Source organism: Eurosta solidaginis, chromosome 5 (assembly GCF_040869045.1).
Source record: "Eurosta solidaginis isolate ZX-2024a chromosome 5, ASM4086904v1, whole genome shotgun sequence".
Taxonomy (NCBI): Eukaryota; Metazoa; Arthropoda; class Insecta; order Diptera; family Tephritidae; genus Eurosta; species Eurosta solidaginis.
In genome coordinates, this window is record NC_090323.1 from 158,347,391 (window position 1) to 158,369,576 (window position 22,186).

A 22,186-nucleotide genomic window follows, 5' to 3' on the forward strand; every position below is an offset into this window, starting at 1 on the left:
GTGCGTTCCTCTTCTGCAAGTTTGAGGTACTGTTCTTTGAGTACTGGATTCACCGGGCACACCTGTTTGTGGAGTTCACTGAAGACCTGCTTGTGTTTTTTGGCTTCATACGGCTGTGTTCTCAGGTGCCGTATTACCTCAAAATGTTTACGGAGATGACTCCTTAAGCCCCTGTTGTTGTTGTTGTTGTAGCAATGTTTCGCACCACCTAATAGCTGCGACCGATCACAAATTGTCATCAATATGCTCTAACGGGAATCCAAGGAAACTTGAAGTATTAACAGGGGTGGACCATAGTAACAGGGGTGTTAGAGGCGTTGGTTCCACAAATGGTTGGTGTCATGTGGCGACACATTGCAAGCAGGGCATACATTTTGTATGTCGGGGTTGATTCTGGATATGTAAGAGTTTAACCTGTTACAGTATCCAGAACGAAGTTGAGCCAGAGTGACTCGCGTTTCCCTGGGGAGTATGCGTTCCTCTTCCGCAAGTTTTGGGTACTATTCCCCGAGTACTGGATTCACCGGACAATTCCCGGCATAAAGGTCCGACGCCTGTTTGTGGAGTTCACCAAGGACCTGCTTGTGTTTTTTTGCTTCATACGGCTGAGTTCTCAGGTGCCGTATTTCCTCAAAATGCTTACGGAGACGACTCATTAAGTCCCTAGGCGGTGCTGGCTCATCAATCAGATGTCTGTTGGGATGCCCAGGTTTCTGGGTATTCAACAGGAACTGTTTGGTTAGCATCTCATTTCTTTCCCTGATGGGGAGTATTCTCGCCTCATTATGAAGATGGTGTTTTGGGGACATAAGAAGACAGCCCGTGGCGGTTCTGAGCGCAGTATTTTGGCAGGCCTGTAGCTTCTTCCAGTGGGTAGTTTTTGGGCTTGGCGACCATATAGGGGACGCGTACCACGCAAACGGCTGGACAATTGCTTTGTATGTGGTAATGAGCGTTTCTTTGTATTTTCCCCAAGTACTGCCAGCAAGGGATTTGAGGATTTTATTACGGCTCTCGATTTTCGGAACAATTGCGGCTGCGTGCTCACCAAAATGTAGATCCTGATCAAACGTCACACCCAAGATTTTGGGGTGTAGGACAGTCGGTAGCGTAGTGCCATGGACGTGGATGTTCAAAATGGTCGACATTTGGGACGTCCAAGTTGTAAATAGGGTCGCGGATGATTTAGTCGGTGATAATGCCAGGTTTCGCGTGGCGAAAAAACTGGAGAGATCAGGGAGGTAACCGTTTATTTTGTTGCAAAGCTCATCGATCTTTGGCCCCGGGCCTGTGGCCATTATTGTGCAGTCATCGGCGTAAGAAACGATAGTAACTCCTTCTGGTGGCGAAGGTACTTTTGATATGTAAAAATTAAACAAAAGTGGGGATAGGACACCACCCTGAGGCACCCCTTGTTTAATTCTTCTTGGCTTTGATATTTCGTTTCTGAATTGCACCGTTGCCTGCCGATCACCCAGATAATTTGCGGTCCACCTTTTAAGACATGGGGGAAGGGTAGCCCCTTCCAAGTCTTGCAGTAACGTGCAATGGTTGACCGTATCAAAAGCTTTTGATAGGTCTAGGGCTACGGGTACTGTTCTATGGTGGGGCTAGGTAAGGAAAGGTAGAAAGAGACAGGTTGAAGACATGTGCTAAATATTTGAAACCTTCTTTCCCTAGGCTTTTAAGCATCGGCATGGCTATGCCGTCTGGGCCCACTGCTTTGGATAATTTAGCATGACCGATGGCATCCTCAACCTCTTTGGCGGTGATGGTAATTGGTGATGCGCTGAACTTATGTTTACGTGCATGTCTGTTGGCCCTCCGTCTATTTTTGTCGACCGTAGATTGCATTATGTATTGTCGGCAGAAAGCGCTTGCTCATTTTTTCGCATCCGACAGCACTTTGTCGCCAAAGGCGATAGAAACTTTGTCATTGTGCCTAGACGGATTCGATAGGGATTTTACAGTGGACCAAAGTTTACCTACACCGGCAAAGAGGTTACAACCGCTTAGGTGCTCCTCCCATTTCGCCCGCTTGTGTTCATCCACAAGCAATCTGATGCATTGGTTTATATCCCTTATTTGGAGGTCGCCGGGATCGAGCTGTCTTATAAGGTCACGTTCTCTCGCTAAACTTGCGGCCTCTGCCGGGAAGTGGGGCCGAATTTCGGGAATTCTACCAGCGAGAATGACACAAGCCGAGGCGGATTCAATGACCTTGCGGAAAGCACGCTCCCCTTGGCGGGCATCAGTTGGGATAGGGAGGGCAGCAAAGCGGTTGTCTGTAAAGGATTTGTATTCGTCCCACTTTCCTTTTTTAAAGTTAATGAAAGTGCGTTTTTCTGCGACGATGAAGTCGTCGGGACGCTCGAGCGAAATAAGTATAGGCAGGTGGTCGGATGCCAATGTAACCATCGGCTGCCAGTTGACGCAGTTTACGAGTTCTGCGCTCACGATTGAAATATCCGGCGAACTGTGACAGCTTCCTACCATACGTGGGGGCGTCTCCGTTTATAGTGCAGAACTTCGTTTCTTCTATTTGATCTGCTAACATCTTACCCCTACTGTCCACCCGCAAGTTTGAATGCCATAGATCGTGATGGGCATTGAAATCGCCTAAGATAATGCGATTGTTTCCAGTGAGTACGCCGCTGATATCAGGGCGGTATCCACTGGGGCAACAGGTGGCAGGAGGGATGTAGATGTTGATGATTTCTAGATTTGCATCACCCGACCGGACAGATAATCCTTGACGTTCCAAGATACTGTCCCTGCGGTCGATGTCGGGATCAAATATATGATATTGCACAGTGAGGTGTATGATAAACTCGAGGCCGCCTCCATTTTCGCTCTCGCGATCTTTTCTGTGGACATTGTACCCAGAACAGGTCTGCAATGCAGATCTTGCTGTGAGTTTAGTCTCTTGAATCGTAGCAATGCGGATGTTGTGCCGCTTCATGAAGTCGACTATCTCCGTGATCTTCCGAGTTAATCCATTACAGTTTAACTTCAGAATTCTGAAGTGCATAGGGGGAGAGGTCGTCACTCTGGGATCCTTAAGCCCCTGGACGGTGTGGGTTCATCAATCAGATTTCTGTTGGGATGGCTTTGTAAGTGGTAATGAGCGTTTCTTTATCTTTTCCCCAAGTACTTCAAGCAAGAGATTTGACGATTTTATTACGGCTCTGGATTTTCGGTACAATTCACCAAAATGTAGTTCCTGATCGAACGTCACACCCAAGATTTTGGGGTGTAAGACTAAGCGTATTGCCATTGACGCGGATGTTCAAAATGGTCGACATTTGGGACGTCCATGTTATAAATAAGGTCGCCGATGATTTAGTCGGTGATAATGTCAGGTTTCGCGAGGTGAAAAAACTGGAGAGATCAGGGAGGTAGCCGTTTATTTTGTTGCAAAGCTCATCTATCTGTTGGCCTGGGCATGTGGCCATTATTGTGCAGTTATCGGCGTAGGAAACGATAGTAACTTCTTCTGGTTGCGAAGGTAGCTTTGATATGTAGAAGTTAAGACTTGGGGGAAGGGTAGACCCTTCCAAGTCTTGCAATAACGTGCCATGGTGACCGTAGCTTTTGATAGGTCTAGCGCAACGAGTACTGTTCTATGGTGGAGGTTTTGATTTAAACAGCAATCTGGGTGCTAATGGCATTTAGCCATTTAGCCATAGTGCTTGTGCTATGAAGTTTTCTAAAGCCATGCTGATGACAGGCTAGTTGCAAATTTGCTTTGAAATAGGGGAGCAAAATGTCTTCAAGCGTCTTGGCTATTGGCGATAGGAGAGATATCGGGCGATATGACTCTCCTATGTTAGCTGGTTAAATAACAAAGTCCCTCATGTGGACGAGTCTGGTCATAGAAGAGAAACTAATTGAGAGGGCACAAAAAGACAAAGTTTAACCATATAAAAAAGTTTCTATATGTAATCTTAATTAGATTAGAATCATGCCACCCCCAAAACAAACACCCTTTAAGTCCCCTATACCCAACCTACCTCTTTTTCGTGCGTATAAAATATAACAGCCATTTCCAAGCGCCTTCGTCGTTGCTCTACACGCTCAGCAAAGCTGGCTACTTGCAATTCCAGCTCACGCGCCACTGAATAAATCTCATTAGGATCCGCTTCACCACTACGTGCCAATTCATCTGCTGCCGATAGCAACTTCTCAGCATTGCTATAAGTATTTTGCGCTACATTTTCAAAATGTTCATGTGACTTTTGATAAACGCGTGCTTTCTGCAAATTGCGCCCAATGCCAGTATTTTTGCGTAAAAATACTTCACCATGATTTTTCAACCAATCTAATACTTGTTTGACATCCTCCTGAAATAGGCGTAAAGCCAAAGTTTGATGTAATCTAATTTTCTCTTGATGCCATTTCGCTTCCAATGAGCGATGATGTCCGAGTATTTGATGTATAACAGCGAGCACATGTGAAGCACCCTCACTATAATCTGCTGCGGGATTTTGTCGCTCATATTTATTAAAGCTACTATTCTTGCGATGATCGGGTACACCTGGTGGTGGTGGTTGATTGCACACTTGCACCAAATGATCCAATTGATAAAGTAATTTCTTGCTGGTTGAATGCACTTCCGTGTAAGCTTGACACATCGCTTCGTACAGCGATTGATGTGTGCGTATTGCTGTCTCTAAACTTTGTATATCTGAGGGTAGCGGTTGTGATGCTTGACAAGCTGCTGCCCATGAGGCAACACTATTACAATACTGTTCGGCTTTGTGATGAAATAGCACGCTTAGTTGTAGCACTGCAGTGCGTTCATCTAAACCTGCAGCGAAATCTTTCCAAGTGCGATCGAGTCGCGTGGCCAGCGTTTTAATATGTTGCGCAGCATAATGTTGACTTTCGATTAGGCGTGATGCCACAGCTAGTATGCGATCAATATTTACCGAGACGTTCATTGAGGCGACAGCGAACTTTTGATGTTCATCCTGTAGCGATTTTGCTACAGAGTAATTATGTCCAATCTCAACGTAGGACATTTGGAACACGTCACGATTATGCAATATCCAATCGAACATTTTTTCACAATCTTGTTCGAATAGTCGCCACTGGAAACATTGATCCAATTTGGATTTTTTGTGCTGCCACAATGTCAGTAAACGTTGCTGTCCGTTACGTATCAGATCAACTTGACGTAGTGATTTATTAATAGCCGCTGCCATATCTGGATTATTGGTGGCAGCGCGAAAAGCTGGTGAAGAGTTTTGAGTTTGTGTTGAAGTGCCGGAATCGCTGCCACCACAATCGGCACCAGAGCCAACGCAGGGCTAAGTAAGAAATAAGAAAAAAATACGTAAGTTAGTTTTTGTTTTCTAAATTCATGCAAACGTTAGTGAGGTCACGTTGATATTTCGGTCAGAAGTCCAGTCCAACATTGCTTCTGCAACAAGAGGTTATTTAAGGGACTTTGATAACGTAACGTATTCAAAAAATTTAACCAGTAAGCGGTTTCAAAAGAAGTAACCGATTTAAAAAAGTACCCGTCTCCAAAAACGTAAGTGAGTCCAAAACAAGTAAGGACGGGACTGTCTTCGGCTGTGCCTTTCATGAATGGGGCTGAACAATAATCTTATCCCGTTCGTAATCTCCAAATAATAGGATGTATAAGATAAGAAATATATAGTGAACAGATGTACATACCTAAACGATTTTTAAGATAAATATAAAATAAAAATGGCAAAAACCCCCTTATCTGAACGATCGGTTCTATGGGATATATATTATATATAGCTCCGATCGAAATGATTTTTACAGGAAATCTTCTATGATACATTAGAATATATATCACCAAGTTTCACGTTTTTATATTGCAAATTAAGGGAGAAATTGCCAAAAATCTTTCTATCTGAACGATCGGTTGTATGGGATATATACTATATATAGCTCCGATCAAAGTGATTTTTTCAGAAAATCTTCTATGATATATTAAAATATATATCACCAAATTTCACGTTTATACTTTCTAAATTGCGGCAGGAATGACCAAAATCGTCTTATCTGAACGATCGGTTGTATGGGAGATATATGTTATAGTGGTCTGATCCTACCGGATCCGACAAATGTCTAATAAACCACACCGGATGCCCTGGGTTCAAACCCCGGGCAAAGCAACATCAACAATTTTAGAAATAAGGTTTTTCAATTAGAAGAAAATTTTTCTAAGCGGGGTCGCCCCTCGGCAGTGTTTGGCAAGCGCTCCGGGTGTATTTCTGCCATGAAAAGCTCTCAGTGAAAACCCATCTGCCTTGCAGATGCCGTTCGGAATCGGCATAAAATCATGTAGGTCCCGTCCAGCCAATTTGTAGGGAAAATCAAGAGGAGCACGGCGCAAATTGGACGAGAAGCTCGGCCTTAGATCTCTTCGGAGGTTATCGCGCCTTACATAGTGGAGTGGGATAGTGTAGGATAAGAGAAAGTGGTGTGTATCCTCAAAATATGAAGTTCAGACCTCTACTTATGGAACGCGCACTTTCAAGATCGATAATTTTGATAACCACTAATATTTGCATTTAGGTATTTAGGTGTTCTCTCAATCTCTTGTTGGTTACTTTTACACTTTGGGCGTGTATAGCGGTAACTGGAAGTGCTTTTGTTTATTATGCTGCTGAAGCGGTTAACACATCAACTCCAATCCAAGTTTCAGCCACACTTATTCGAGATGAATTCTGTTAGTGAAGTTTATGCTAGATGAGGTTGAACGACTCAAGCGTATCCGATTCGTATGCTGCAAGATATATAGGCCAATTCAGCAACCTTTGCACCTTCGGGGAGCTTTTTAACTGCAGGACATGTTAACAGCAAATATATAGATTCTTCGTTGGTTATGTCACCAGTACTACTGACTAATTATATCCCAGTCAGTGCTATTTGCTACTGAGGTTTAACATGTGCTTATCACTGAAAATACAAAGGATTCAAGGTGTTGTGTATCGCAACCTCTGAACGGTTGCCAGCGCAGTTTACAGCATTTCCAACCCACTTTTCAACCTCACCCACCCTTGTCGATTGTATCATGCCATGCTCCGGCGACCCCAAGTTATACACGGAAATAGTGGTTTGGATGACCTAGAAGGTTCAACGTGGTCACATGAAATCGTTTCAGCCATGGTTGGCTACTATTTTAATGATGCTATTTTCCGGAGCATATCGGATCAATATCGGGCAAAGGACCATCAGCATTGATAAAACTCCTCTGTGAATCTTTTTATCGCTACAAGAAGAAGTATAAGACTAAAAGTCCAATAGTATCTTCTTCTTCTGATTTTATAGCTTTTATAGAGACACATGGAGATATTGGAAACAGTTATACTCCATTGTAGTTGTCGTTTTAATGAGATGATACGGAGACTTAGGAACTAGAAATTTGGAAATTTCACGCATGCAATATCACGACGCCGTGCCTTGTTGGACTCGAACAACATCTTGACGAATCTTAAACACCATTTAAAAAAACTCACATAAAACTGAATTAATACCACTCACCTGTCTACCTGGCGCACCAGCGCCACCCGCATTTTTATTGATTTTTGCTAACAATTTTTTACTTTGCAATTCCAAATCTTCAATTGGTAAATTTTGTATTTTCTTTTTCATTTCGTTGTGATGATCCAATGAATGTTTGGCGCCATTTACATCCTCAGCAAAATCATTACGCTGTAAATCCTCTTGCAGATCGTCAATACGATCAGCCATATCGCTCGCTTGCCAAAAGAAATCCTCAATAGCCAGACGTGATTCAGTCCACTGTTGATGATCGTATGGCTGTGTGCCATCAAAATCGGAAGTCAATTGATGCGCCTCAGCAATTTTATGTAATGCTTCGATCGATATATTCGATGTTTCAAATTTATATTTATTTGTTGATATAGAAGCGCGTTGTTTTTGCCAAAAATTATCCGGTTTAATTAATACAACATTATGAATATTAGCACTGAAATGTTCTTGTAGTACTTTGAGTATTGTCTTTAGATTTGTGGAACAATTGCCATTGCCACGCATATCAATGATGACCGTAAAACCGAGGTTCTTCGCCGAATCACTGCAATAAAGTGAAAGAATTGAAAATTTGTGAAATTATTTGAAGCTATAAAACAATGCAAAAGTCAAATGTGTTAAGTTTGGTGTGGTTTGAAGAAAGGAAGGGCGCGAAAGGAGGAAATAAATATAGTATGTGAACGTGAACATGCCGTAAATAGGAGCGAAAATAACACGCCAAACAAACGTTGCCATGTAACTATGTAACTATTCAATCAAAGAGAGACAATGAACTGCTGCGACATGGGCAAGTCAAGCAAGGTAGGCAGCAGCAATGTTTTTTTGTTTTTAATGTTTGTAGGTAGTGATTGTTTGAATTTTGCATAAATTAAGACTTTTACGATGAATTTGATTTTATATATGCTGACACAATTTCTTTTCATTAAATTTCTTTCACATGCATAAATATTTGATAAAAACTCGTCGTGGTTGTCGTCGCAATGTTTGATCAAATTATAATAGTTAAAGGATTGTGGGTATGCAACTTCAATGAGAGACACAAATTTTTAGTGATGCATTAGCAATATAACAGTAGTCGAATAAATGCGATAAATAAGCCGGAACCGAAGCCGAAACCCAAACGGGGATTGAAATCAACGCGGATTAGAAATTAAAATCGAAGTTGATACTACCAACGACACAAAAAAAAAACCGAACCCGGTACACCCAAAGAAATGACGCTGGTAAAGTCAACAAAACGGGTATGTTGTTTTTGAATTAATATACATTCGGTAAAATTTACAGTATTATGGTCAATTCAACCAAGCTTTTTGTCAAAAGCACAAATTGGTTTAGTAATTTTAACATAAGAGAGACTATTGGTCTTAAATTAACAATATTCTGTGAAAATGGCAGATTCTCAATCAATTAACTGATTTTTCCGTTAAAAGAATTGATTTCATTATGGTATGGCCTAGAAGGTTTAATCAGGGCTGCAAACTGGATCGATCCGGTTCATCAACCGAACCACCCGCTATTTTGGGGCTTTGAACCGACCACGAACCGAACCGTTTTTTTTCTTAACTCCAAAAACCGAACCGAAAACACCCAAAAAAATGGTTCGGTTCAAAATAAAGTTTCAACAAAAATCACTTATTTAATTCACGACTTTGCTTGAAAATTGCATACATTTCTTCGAGGCGGTTTGCAGCCCTGGGTTTAATGGGGTCAAATTAATCGTTCCCGAGATGGTCGCGCTAGTATCTTTATGGTGCTTTGTTACCGAAACGTACCGGATCTGTATCCAGCAAAGGACCATCAATATCGATAACCCTCCCCAAAATCTTCGGGGAGTGTCTTTATCGTTAATACAACAACAACAACAGAAATCTGTTATTTTAACAATTTTCATTGCTATTCTTAGGGTGGCAAGTAACAATTGTTAAGTTAAGTGAGCTACTGCTTGCATATAATGAATTTTGGTTAATTTAACTGTTGAATCTGTCAATTCAGAATCAACAATTTGTGCGAAATTGATTCAACAGCTATTTGGGAGGGATTTTTCCAGTTTTTTTTTTCTTTCAGTGTATACATTTACCAAAATCAAAGTGCGTACATTGATAGTCTAGATTATGAGGTACTTAGGACGCTATTATTCTGGGTATTGGACTGAAACATTCGAAAACATGTAATTTATGCAGTGATTTCTCATAACTCGCCTACATTAATATTTCGCATACTGTTAGAAATTGTTATTGACAGAAATCTGGATAGAGGAAATGAACCAAAAGAAACACCAGGGAAACCGAAAAGACCGGAAAAGCGATAGACGAATATAGAGAGGTAGATATAGAAGAAGCAGAGTGGTAGGAGGAGGAACTAGAGAGATGGATATAGAGAAGGAGAGATAAATACGAAGAGGGAGAGAGAGACGCAGAGAGAGAGAAAGGAACAGGGAGGAGCGTATAAGAGGGAGGCGAGAAGTAAGAGATAAAAACTTCTTAAAGGTCAAGTAGCCACCGAATTCCAGCTTTTGCTAACGCTAAAACTGCATCGTTAAAACAGTATCAGGTTCGCAAAAAAGTATGCCACATTTAGTACCATATGGTCACAAGGAATAACAGCGTAACATCTATAATTTTACATAGGACTTAGTTGGTTCTTCCTTTTGATTACATCGCATTAAATGTTGCATACTTTTCTGCGCACTTGCTACCGTTTTAGATATTTTTGGTGACGGACTTTTAGTGTTAACGAAAGCTAGAATTTGGGGATATAACAAAGTAAGGGCAGAACAACGTCTGCCGGAGCTGCTAGTCATCAATTTGTTTTACTTATTCATTTAAAATGTATTTAGAGCCCACGGAAAACACATTAGATGAATCGGGACTTCAAGTCAACTTGATGCAAAAGGGAATGATATTCGCAGTAAATTGATATCTTACGAATAGCTTGTATGGATGGATACCACTTCAGTATTGGATTTATCACTAGGACATGGAATATCAATATTTATTGATTAACAACAGGGTACAATGAATGCAGTATCCATAGTTGTACAAGAAAAAATACTGCAAAGGTCCCAACTTATAGGGATTAGCCTTCCAAGAGTGATAACATTTACTTTGATGATTCCCTCTTACAACTGGCAGTAGCACCCGAAGAAGGGTAAGACCAGCGTACTGCATTTGGTAAAAAATTAAAACTCTACAGTTGTCAAAAAATGAAAAAATTGAACTTACAACTCTAACAAATTGTGACCAATAAATAAGAGATGTTTCAGTTATACAACTTCGATAACATCCACTGTCTTTTGTTGGGCCCTTTCTATTGATTATTATACTCAGTTGAGCAGAGCTCACAGAGTATATTAAGTTTGATTGGATAACGGTTGGTTGTACATATATAAAGGAATCGAGATAGATATAGACTTCCATATATCAAAATAATCAGGATCGAAAAAAAATTTGATTGAGCCATGTCCGTCCGTCCGTCCGTCCGTTAACACGATAACTTGAGTAAATTTTGAGGTATCTTGATGAAATTTGGTATATAGGTTCCTGAGCATTCATCTCAGATCGCTATTTAAAATGAACGATATCGGACTATAACCACGCCCACTTTTTCGATATCGAAAATTTCGAAAAACCGAAAAAGTGCAACAATTCATTACAAAAGACAGATAAAGCGACGAAACTTGGTAGATGAGTTGAACTTATGACGCAGAATAGAAAATTAGTAAAATTTTGGACAATGGGCGTGGCACCGCCCACTTTTAAAAGAAGGTAATTTAAAAATTTTGCAAGCTGTAATTTGGCAGTCGTTGAAGATATCATGATGAAATTTGGCAGGAACGTTACTCCTATTACTATATGTACGCTTAATAAAAATTAGCAAAATCGGAAAAGGACCACGCCCACTTAAAAAAAAAATTTTGTTTAAAGTAAAATTTTAACAAAAAATTTAATATCTTTACAGTATATAAGTAAATTACGTCAACATTCAACTCCAGTAATGATGTGGTGCAACAAAATACAAAAATAAAAGAAAATTGCAAAATGGGCGTGGCTCCGCCCTTTTTCATTTAATTTGTCTAGGATACTTTTAACGCCATAAGTCGAACAAAAATTAACCAATCCTTTTGAAATTTGGTAGGGGTATAGATTTTATGACGTTAACTGTTTTCTGTGAAAATGGGTGGAATCGGTTGATGCCACGCCCAGTTTTTATACACAGTCGTCCGTCTGTCCTTCCGCATGGCCGTTAACACGATAACTTGAGCAAAAATCGACATATCTTTAATGAACTTAGTTCACGTGCTTACTTGAACTCACTTTATCTTGGTATGAAAAATGAACGAAATCCGACTATGATTGACTAACATGGTAAGGTAATTGGATTGTTTTATTGAAGTGAAATATAACTTTAGAAAAAACTTTATAAAATGGTTGTGACACCTACCATATTCAGTAGAAGAAAATGAAAAAGTTCTGCAGGGCGAAATAAAAAACCCTTAAAATCTTGGCAGGTAGTACATATATAAATAAATTAGCGGTATCCAACAGATAATGTTCTGGGTCACCCTGGTCCACATTTTGGTCGATATCTGGAAAACGCCTTCACATATGCAACTACCACCACTCCCTTTTAAAACTCTCATTAATACCTTTAATTTGATACCCATATCGTACAAACTCATTCTAGAGTCACCCCCGGTCCACCTTTATGGCGATATCTCGAAACGGCGTCCACCTATAGAACTAAGGCCCACTCCCTTTTAAAATAGTCATTAACACCATTCGTTTGATGCCCATATTGTACAAACAAATTCTAGGGTCACCCCTGGTCCACCTTTATGGCGATATCTCGAAACGGCGTCCACCTATGGAACTAAGGGTTACTCCCTTTTAAAATACTCATTAACACCTTTCATTTGATACGCATGTCATACAAACACATTCCAGGGTTTCCCTCGGTTCATTTTCCTACTGAGTATGTAATGTTCGGTTACACCCGAACTTAACCTTCCTTACTTGTTTTTCTATTATTTTTATAACAAAGATATTTTTGTTTTGTTTTGATATTAGCTAACCACAAGCCACATTAAAAATGAAATAAGATTTGTTTATGCATGCGTATTTTTTTAATTTTTATTTATTTGTTTCACTTTTAATGCATTGTGAAGAAAGAAAAAAATTGTAGCGATAAATTATCACCATTTGGCTATTGCGTCTGTCTCTCTGCCTGCCTTGCTCTTGTTTCTTTGGCAACGGAGACAGTAAATAACGCGGGTATGACATACATTTGCATGTATGTATGTGCGCATGCGTAACCAGACTCATTGTTCTTTGATATAGTCTTATAAACCTTGTCGGCACCAAATATAACTTATATAAAGTAAAAGTTAAAATTATTTGTAAAAAGGGTATATCGATTTGTACGACAATTAAATCTTGATTTTTTTGTTTTCGATAGTTTGAGAAAAAAACGTCTATAATGTTTGTAACTGAATCTAAGCAAACCGATTTTGAAAACGTTTTCAAAAAAATTCGACAGTAAGAGAAAATTTTACTTCTTATTTAGACTGAGGCAGAGTGCTCGCTATGAGCTATGCTAGGCTGGAAGCAACTTTTATTTTCATATATTTTGCAAGCTTCAAACGTAACTCTAACATCTTTTACTATTTCCCATAAAGAAATAATTTTCATAGCTTTATAACGACAATTTTTTTCCGACGGGTATTTTAAGATTTTTTTACTTTGTTAGACCAAAATTTATTGGGCTTAAAAACTGCATATTTAACAAGTAAAGGTGTCTAAGTTCGGGTGTAACCGAACATTACATACTCAGCGTGAGCTTCAATTGTACATTTCAGTTCAGATAAATTACTTTTCTACATAACACGTGGCACCGCCCGTTTAAAAAAAATATCTCCCTATCATAATTTTTCTTCGAGTTATGGCTCCCGAAACATAGAAAATTCCTTAGTCATAAAAGGGGCGGTGCCACACCCATTTTCAAAAATGTTAGTGTTTTCCAATTTAATGTTATAATTCAATTTAGAAAGTAAACTTCTATTGATACAAGGTCTTTTTTGCTAAGATATAGCTTATTATTTTCGTCTACGACCCTTTTATAAATCTTTTATATAAAAGTGGGCGTGGTCTTTAACCGACCTCCTCCAATTTTTTCTAGAAAGATTTCCCACTATAATGAAAATTTGTGTACCCAATTTTATTATGACCCGTTAATTTTTCTTCGAGTTATGGCTCCTGAAACATAGAAAATTTCTTAGTCATAAAAGGGGCGGTGCCACGGCCATTTTTTAAAATTTGAAGTTTTTCCTATTTATTGTTATAAATCCACTTGGGAAATGAAATACCATTTAGAGCTTTTTTTATTCGTCCACGATCCTTTTAAAAAACTTTTATATAAAAGTGGGCGTGGTCCTTAGCCGATTTCGTTAATTTTTCTTCAAACCATTCGTTATAGTAAAGGCAACCTCTGCCGAATTTTGTTACGATAGGTTTAACGATTTTTGATTTATGATTAATAATATTTGTAAAATTGATTTTATCACAAGTGGGCGGTGCCACGCCCATTTAAACTTTTTTTTTTCAAATTTGTATCAAGAGTCTCAATATCAGTCCACACGTCAAATTTCAACATTCTAGGTGTATTATTTACTAAATAATCAGGTTTTTGTGTATTCCAAAATGTTATATATATAAAAAGTGGGCGTGGTTATCATCCGATTTCGCTCATTTTCAATACCAATCTATTCGGGGTCCAGATAAGCTCGTGTACCAAATTTGGTGAAGATATCTCAATATTTACTCAAGTTATCGTGTTAACGGACAGACGGACGGACGGACGGACGGAAATGGCTCAATCACATTTTTTTTCGATACTGATGATTTTGATATATGGAAGTCTATATCTATCTCGATTCCTTTATACCTGTACAACCAACCGTTATCCAATCAAAGTTAATATACTCTGTGTGCAAAGCACGCTGAGTATAAAAAAATTCAGAGAACTCTAAATAAAAAGTTCGAAATTTTCTTGAATGTTTTCGAAAACGTTTCGAGATAGCTCTGCATTGTTTCAGTAACAAAATGTATATCAAAAATGAAAATAGAAAAGATCTATTGACGATATTTGCGAATTTTCATGAGTTACTCTATTATCTTAATACTAAAAACCCCGTCACATAAGATTTTTGATGCAGCATCGTGTGCTGACAGAAGATAAGATTGCACATACTTGCATGGGGAGCGACAAATAGCGCATCATCAGCGCCATCTGACATGAAAAAGGTAGCCAACTTCCAATTTTTTTTGCAAGAAAAGAATAAGAAGAATTTGACATTTGTTTTGGCTATGAGTGCTTTCAGACTTTGCAAGTGAAATTATTTTTCTCACTCGTTGGTACTTTTTCAAAATTTTTCACAATTAAAACTGCATTTTAACAAATGAATAGGAGATAAAATATGTTAGTGTAATATGACCATCGTGGTCATCTGTATGTCCATTCTGGTGGATATGGATTTTTGCCATGTACTGGCTAGATAGAATACGGTTTCTATGCCGAAAATGTGCAATCAATATGCGCACTAGTTTGTACTCACGTGATTTCTGTTTACGCTTTAAATAAAATGTTCACCACTCTTAATAGTAATATGTTTAGAGTATATTTAATAAAAAGATATATTTAATTTACACAAACGAGTAACCGGGACTATATATATTTTTATAGTTTAATTTACACAGCAAGTGCAGGCACGACTCGTTAGTTTGAATGCGCGGAATTAATTGGCTTCTATTCATTTGACAGATAGCCCTTATCGTGAATGTGTTGTTTTGACAGGTGACCCTTATTGTGAATTATGGTTATGTTTAATAAGCATTGCTTGACTTTATGGTCACGCAACACTTACCGTAAGGGTTACCTTACATTAGTAATCGCAGCATGCTAGAATGTTTATAACAGTGCTTCGCGAAATTTTTTTTGTGTGAATCGACAAGTAAATTTCAAGTGTTAAGTCTTATGGCCGGGCCATAATGAAGTTTTTCATATAAGTGCGTTCAACGCAATCTTATGCATGCCAGTAAATTCGGCACAATCTCGCAAGATGTTGCGTTTTGTAAATATAAAGGAACTTCAGACTTAGCAATTAAAACTTATTTTGCCTTGCCCATTCACATACAAAATTTCGGGAAGCACTGTTATAAACATTCTCGCTATACAAGAAAAATACTTGCTAACATATTTTGTTTCCTATTAATTTGTTTATATGCAGTTTTTATACTCAGCTGAGCAGAGCTCACAGAGTATATTAATTTTGTTCGCATAACGGTAATCCGTAACGGCATAAACAAATCGAGTTAGATATAGACTTCTATATATCAAAATGATCTGGGCGAAAAAAGAAATTCATTTAGCCATGTCCGTCCGTCCGTTCGTCTGTCCGTAAACACGATAACTTGAGTAAATTTTGAGGTATCTTAATGAAGATTGGTATGTAAGTTCCTGGGCACTCATCTCAGATCGCTATTTAAAATTAAAGAAGAAGTCGGACTATAACCACCCCCACTTTTTCGATATCGAAAATTTCGAAAAACCGAAAAAGTGCGATAATTCATTACCAAAGAGGCTAAAACGATGAAACTTGGTAGGTGGGTTGAACTTATGACGCAAAATTCTAAATTAGTAAAATTTGGGACAATGGGCGTGGCACCGCCCACTTTTAAAAGTAGGTAATTTAATAGTTTTGAAAGCTGTAATTTGGCAGGAACATTACTCCTATTACTATAATATAAAATAAATAAATGTAAGGCGCGATAACCTCCGAAGAGATCTAAGGCCGAGCTTCTCTTCCAATTTGCGCCGTGCTCCTCTTGATTTTCCCTACAAATTGGACGGACGGGACCTACATGCTTTAGGCCGACTCCGAACGGCATCTGCAAGGCAGACGAGTTTTCACTGAGAGCTTTCCCACATTTAAATTCATTTATTTGACCTAGTGTTTATGAGGGGGGGGGGGGGGGGGAGGTCTAGCTGGACGTCCAGCTGGACCCCCCACTTTTGAAGTTTTAAAAAAATCATTAAAAGTTGTCAAAAAACCGAATTCTTTCTGGCACTATTGAGCACGTAAATAGCACATAATTCCCACATTTAAATTGTTTTGTTTGGCCTAGTGCTTACGAGGGGGGGGGGGGGGGGTTCTAGCTGGACCCACCACTTTTGATGTTTTAAAAAAAACATTAAAAGTTGCCGTTGTTGTTATTGTTGAGCTCAAGGCCGGATTAAATAAAACGCTTTTATTTGGTTTTAATTTAATTTAATGTCAATATTTCGACCTCAGTCTGAAGTCATCATCAGGACTGCAAAAAACAATACGTATTTATAACAAATATATGCACCTAAAAACATTAATTAACATGTATCATATCAACACAACTTACATCTTAAGCTGCACTTGCAAGACTAACATTTAACAAAACAATTATAAAATGAAACAGCGATTGATAATCTAAACAGAGAGTATAAACAAATGAAAGAACCGTAATTGTAAACAAAAAACTTTCAAAACAACAAAGTAATAGATGGAAAATACATAAATGCGTGGTCATCTCAGCATTACAATTAAATTCAAAACGAAGACGAAGCCTTTATATTTGTGTGGGTGGGTAAAAAATGTGTCACGAATGTTTGTTGTTCCTGATTAGGTTGCGGTAGACATTAAATTAAATTAAAACCAAATAAAAGCGTTTTATTTAATCCGGCCTTGAGCTCAACAATAGCAACAACGGTATATACTAACGGCCAAAAAAGAAAATAAATTATTAAAAGTTGTCAAAAAAACGAATCGTTTTTGAAACTATCGAGCCCATAAATAGCACAAAATTCTGCACCTATCCTGTTTCGATTTTTCCGTCTGGGGTTATATGCCCCCCCCCCCTTGCCACCCTCTGTTTTTCTGGACAGACCGTAGCTTATGTTGGAGCAGATTAATAGCACATAATTCCCACATTTAAATTTTTTTGTTTGACCTAGTGCTTATGAGGGGGTGGGGTCTAGCTGGACGTCCAGCTTGACGGACCTAGTAATACCGAAATTGTTAAAAAAAAAATAGTAATCCCCAGAGCAGTACCGAAATGGTAGAAATGATCCTGAATTAGACACGAAGTGATCACGAAGATCCGAACTGTTGCCGAAATAGAGCCGATATTATTGCGCATTGCGCAGAGGTCTGGAATGTTACAGAATAGTACAAATGACATTCCATAAATATACCAAGCCAATCCCAGAACAATACGAAAATATTCCGAAAGATACTCAACTTATCCCTTAAGAGCCGTAACACAACTTTGAAGAGATCCTCAACCACACCCCTGGATGGAACAGTATTCTTTTGTTTCATATGATGTGGTTACATCTCGGAGTCTTTTCCTTGTCATTTCGGGATTTTATGGTTTCGAAAAATTTACCTTTCAATTAAAAACTAGATTATAATTGTGCAGTACCGTAAAAGTTCATGCACTACCTAAAATGTATCCGGTTTCGAAAAAGTAATCGATTCAAAAGAACGGATTCAAGAAAAAAATCATATAAGAGCAGGTTCGGTAAAGAACTAAAAATTGAACCGTTTCCTTTTCCGGACTTGACTTTTCCAGACCCTGTTCCTTTTTTTGGGTCAAGTTAATTTTTTGGAACCGGCAACTTTTTCCAAACTGCCAACTGTCACCTTTTCATAACCCTGTACTTTTTCGGATCTGGTTATATTTTCTGAACTGGTTTGTTTTTCGAATCCAGTTACGCTTTCGAAGCCGGTTGCTTTTTCGAACCAAGCCACTGTTCGAGGATTGGAGGGTTTTTCGGAATCAGTTACTGTTTTGGGAAAGGTTATGTTTTTGGTACCGATTACTTTTTCCGAACTGGTTTGTTTTTCGAATCCAGTTACGCTTTCGAAGCCGGTTGCTTTTTCGAACCAAGCCACTGTTCGAGGATTGGAGGGTTTTTCGGAATCAGTTACTGTTTTGGGAAAGGTTATGTTTTTGGTACCGATTACTTTTTCCGAACTTTTACAGAGATGTTTACTTTTTTGCAACCAGTTTTTTTTCGAAACCGGTTATTATTACAGAGACGGTTACTTTTCATGTACCGATTAACTTTTTCGAACCGGTCACTTTTACGGCGATGATTACTTTTTCGGAACCGGTCACTTTTACGGCGACGATTACTTTTTCGGAACCAGCTACTTTTACAGGTACGGTTACTTTTATGGAAATGGTTATTTTTTCGGAACCGATTAATTTTACGAATCCAGTTACCTTTTCCGAGCCATCTACTTTCACCGAACCAGTTTTTGACGGTCCGGGGACGGTAAATTTTACGAAGCCAGTTATTTAATTCAAACCTGTTTTTTTTACCGAATCGGTTAATTTTGCGGAGCCCGCTATAACTTCGGATCTAGTTGCTTTTAAGTAACCTGTTACCTCTACGGAACCGGATACTTTTAATAGACCGTTATTTTTACGGAGTTGATTTTTTTTCGGTAAATCATTTGTACCAAGCTTATATTCCAAAGATTTTGATAGGATCCCGGAACAATAAAACTTGACTAGAACATTGTAGAAAGAAATTACAAATCTGAAAGCTGTCAACATATCACGGCCCAATAACAAAGGCTCAAGCGACATAGTTTTCAAGCTCCTGCTTTCAATAGGAATAAACCGTTAGCCCACCATGATATTCGCTAGAGCTTACTATATGCCTAGCGAAGCCGGCTCTAGCAACAAATTATGCTCTTCATATTTTTTTTTGTAATATTTAACAAAAATGTGTTCATTAAAAAAAATAGTTTTGCTCGCTTGTGACGTTTTGCCGCTGGGGCCCGATATGTTAATATGTATTGTACCACGTGTCGCAATTTCCGCCGTTTTAACGGCGCCCACACTGCTTAGAAATAGAATTTCCATTTAATTAGCTGTCAAATTTGTAAAATATTCTCACAACTCAAAAATTGTATTTAAGTTCTAAGAAAAGAATAAAATGAAACGAAACAAAGCTATTTTTAATCTAACGAATTACGAAGATGTGTACTATCAAATCAATCATTACATATTTTCATTATTTCATCATTTGTGGTCGTCACAGCCTTCATGCATTTCCATCGTAAACGCACTATCTCACCGTACTTATGTACATATGGACGTATGTAGGCCCGCCTGTGTGTGTCCACATCTCGTAAAATCACATCTACGTATTTCGCAAATTATCCTCCCTCACACAAATAAACTAAATCATTCATTTCGACAGAACCTATGCTGTCTTGTGTCAGTATTTTATTTGGGATATGTGCTCATGTATGTCGGCTTACGCACCTACTTGTGCTCTATGCTTCCGATTGCTATTTATGGGTATGGTAGGGTCCCACACTGAAAACTAGTTCCAGATGATTTACTTGGTGAGTGCTATAACACTGAGCAAAGAGCAGTAGTGAAACGAAACTAAAGTTTTGTGACCACTTCACAGTTACACCCTAGGACTGTTTTTACGCCTGTCGTAAGAGGCGACTAAAATATCGAATTCAAGGGGTTTGTGTAGCGCAGCCATTTCAGGTTACCAGCGCAATACATAGCTTCTCCAAACCCAATTGTCAACCTCACTTATCCGTGATCCGTGGCGAATCCTGTTCCATTAACAGCCGACGCTCTGGCGACCCCGAAGACCTCATGGATGTAGGGGGTGGGAGGGCGGGATGGCCTAGAAGGTCGCACGTGGTCATAACAAATCGTTCCCGAGATGGTCGGGCTTGGTACCGGAACGTACCGGATCTGCAACCGGCAAAGGACCATCAACTCGATAACACTCCCCAAGGCCTTCGGGGAGTGACCTTATCGCTACAACAACAACAACTGTTTTTACTATATCTGGTTAAGTTAGAATTTATCTGGGAGATAACAAACCTTCAAATAGCTTCATTTAACATTTTCAGCGTGATTAACCACCAGTTAAAACAATAATTGTAAATATTTTATAGAACAAATCGCTAAAGTATATTGTGAATACACGAAACCCAGTAAAACAGCTGACTTTTGCTTACACTTCTCCTGCGAAGACAGTCACCTTGTAGCGGTGCAGGGGCTTACGCCGATCGCATATGATACTAATTGGTCAGATGGGAGCGGGGAAACCGCGCTCACCTGACAGATGTGGTCGAATGCGATCGGTAACCAGGAACTGTCACCTCCTAATCCAGGGTGTCATGCGTCACCGTGCCCATTGGACTGGTTTGCAGCCAGGCGGTCCACAACACCGGCTGTATTATAACGGCGCCTCCCCAACACCGGGCCACCTTGGGGAGTAACCATGGCCTTACCGCGTCAAGGGGCTCTGCCGCGGCGGAGCAAACCAGTTCCCCAAATTAAAACATTGACAACAACGCTTGCCGTCAAGCAAGTTGTCGTAAGAACAAAATGAACAACAACAAAAAAACAAACAACAACAATAAAAGCACAACGAAAAAAACGGGCTCCAAGAAGAGCAGCGGGCAGAGAAGCGGTAGGCCACGCACGTACTCCAGGCAATTCCTGGACAGCCTCGTGAGAGAGCAGGCAATGCTCTTCTTAGAGCATCAGAGGGGTGAATCCCCCTCCACAAGCACTGGAGTATACAGAGAACCGGCTCTTAAAACCGCGAACCCCAAGAACAACACCAAAACCCAAGGAGAGCAGCGCGGGCACGAAGAGCATTCCAACCAGGAAGCAGAGAAACCCGCCATCCCCAGTTGACCCCTATCCACTGGTGAGCAGCGCGGGCAAGGTAAACAAGGAGAGCAGAAGGCGGCGGCAGGCAACAAACCCGCGATCCATGGAGGCCCAGTACCTCCATTGCGCAGCGCGGGCCGCAAGGGAAAGCAAAAGAATTGACTGCCGGAGAGCGAGAAGGCTGACAAAGAGAGGCTACGACGGCGCATGTAAGCACCGATATCTCGAGGAAGGCCTGTCGCCCAGGGAGGCAAGAGCCAGGGCGGATGAGCGCAGGCATGAACCAGACCACGGGCAAAGAAAAGCCAATGCTCAAATAGGAAGCAAAGAAGGAAGAAGAACACAGCCAGCGGTAGCTGACCAGCATGCGCCCGCTCCCGCTGAAAAGCGCAGGATCGGGCAAATTACGCCGGAGGAAACTCCAAGTTCAAAGAGGCAACGGGCCCACGCTCCCAGGCACACTGCACCCACGGGCAGGGAGAATCAAGCCAGGGCGACTGGGGTACCCGCTGAGATGGCACCAAGGCAGCAAAGCTATTCGGAAGCCCTTAGGGGTATCCGAATAGCTGTTCTGCCCAGTGACTACCCAGCAGAGGCCCTAAGTCAAGAGGACTTGACGAATCTCCAAGAGCTCATAATGGACGGAGTGCTCAGGGGATGTGGGCATGCCCTAGTTTTTTGCGGGGTATACTTCCGAGCAGGGCTCCTCCTCGTAGACTGCGAGGACGAGAGAACGGTTAAGTGGCTCGTTGAAGTGATACCGACGCTTGAGGGGTGGACAGGACCACAATAATGCACGAGACGCGGGGATGAAATACCGCCAACGCATAATGTGACTATGTTCCACCCCAGAAGTGCGGAACGCCCCAAAGAGTTTGCGTTACGGTTCCTCG

At 40.1% G+C, this 22,186-nt stretch overlaps 1 protein-coding gene across 3 annotated transcripts in view; it reads right to left on the reverse strand.

Annotated features, from left to right (window-relative positions):
• The window catches only part of trio (trio Rho guanine nucleotide exchange factor), a 274,438-nt gene that overhangs the window by 226,612 nt on the left and 25,640 nt on the right, over positions 1–22,186 (reverse strand). For all 3 annotated transcript variants that reach the window (XM_067792358.1, XM_067792357.1, XM_067792356.1), the window contains 2 exons: positions 7,528–8,083; positions 4,014–5,312 (listed from right to left, as the gene is read on the reverse strand). In XM_067792358.1, the coding sequence (XP_067648459.1) occupies positions 4,014–5,312; positions 7,528–8,083 (1,855 nt within the window). The remainder of the gene's footprint in view (positions 1–4,013; positions 5,313–7,527; positions 8,084–22,186) is intronic.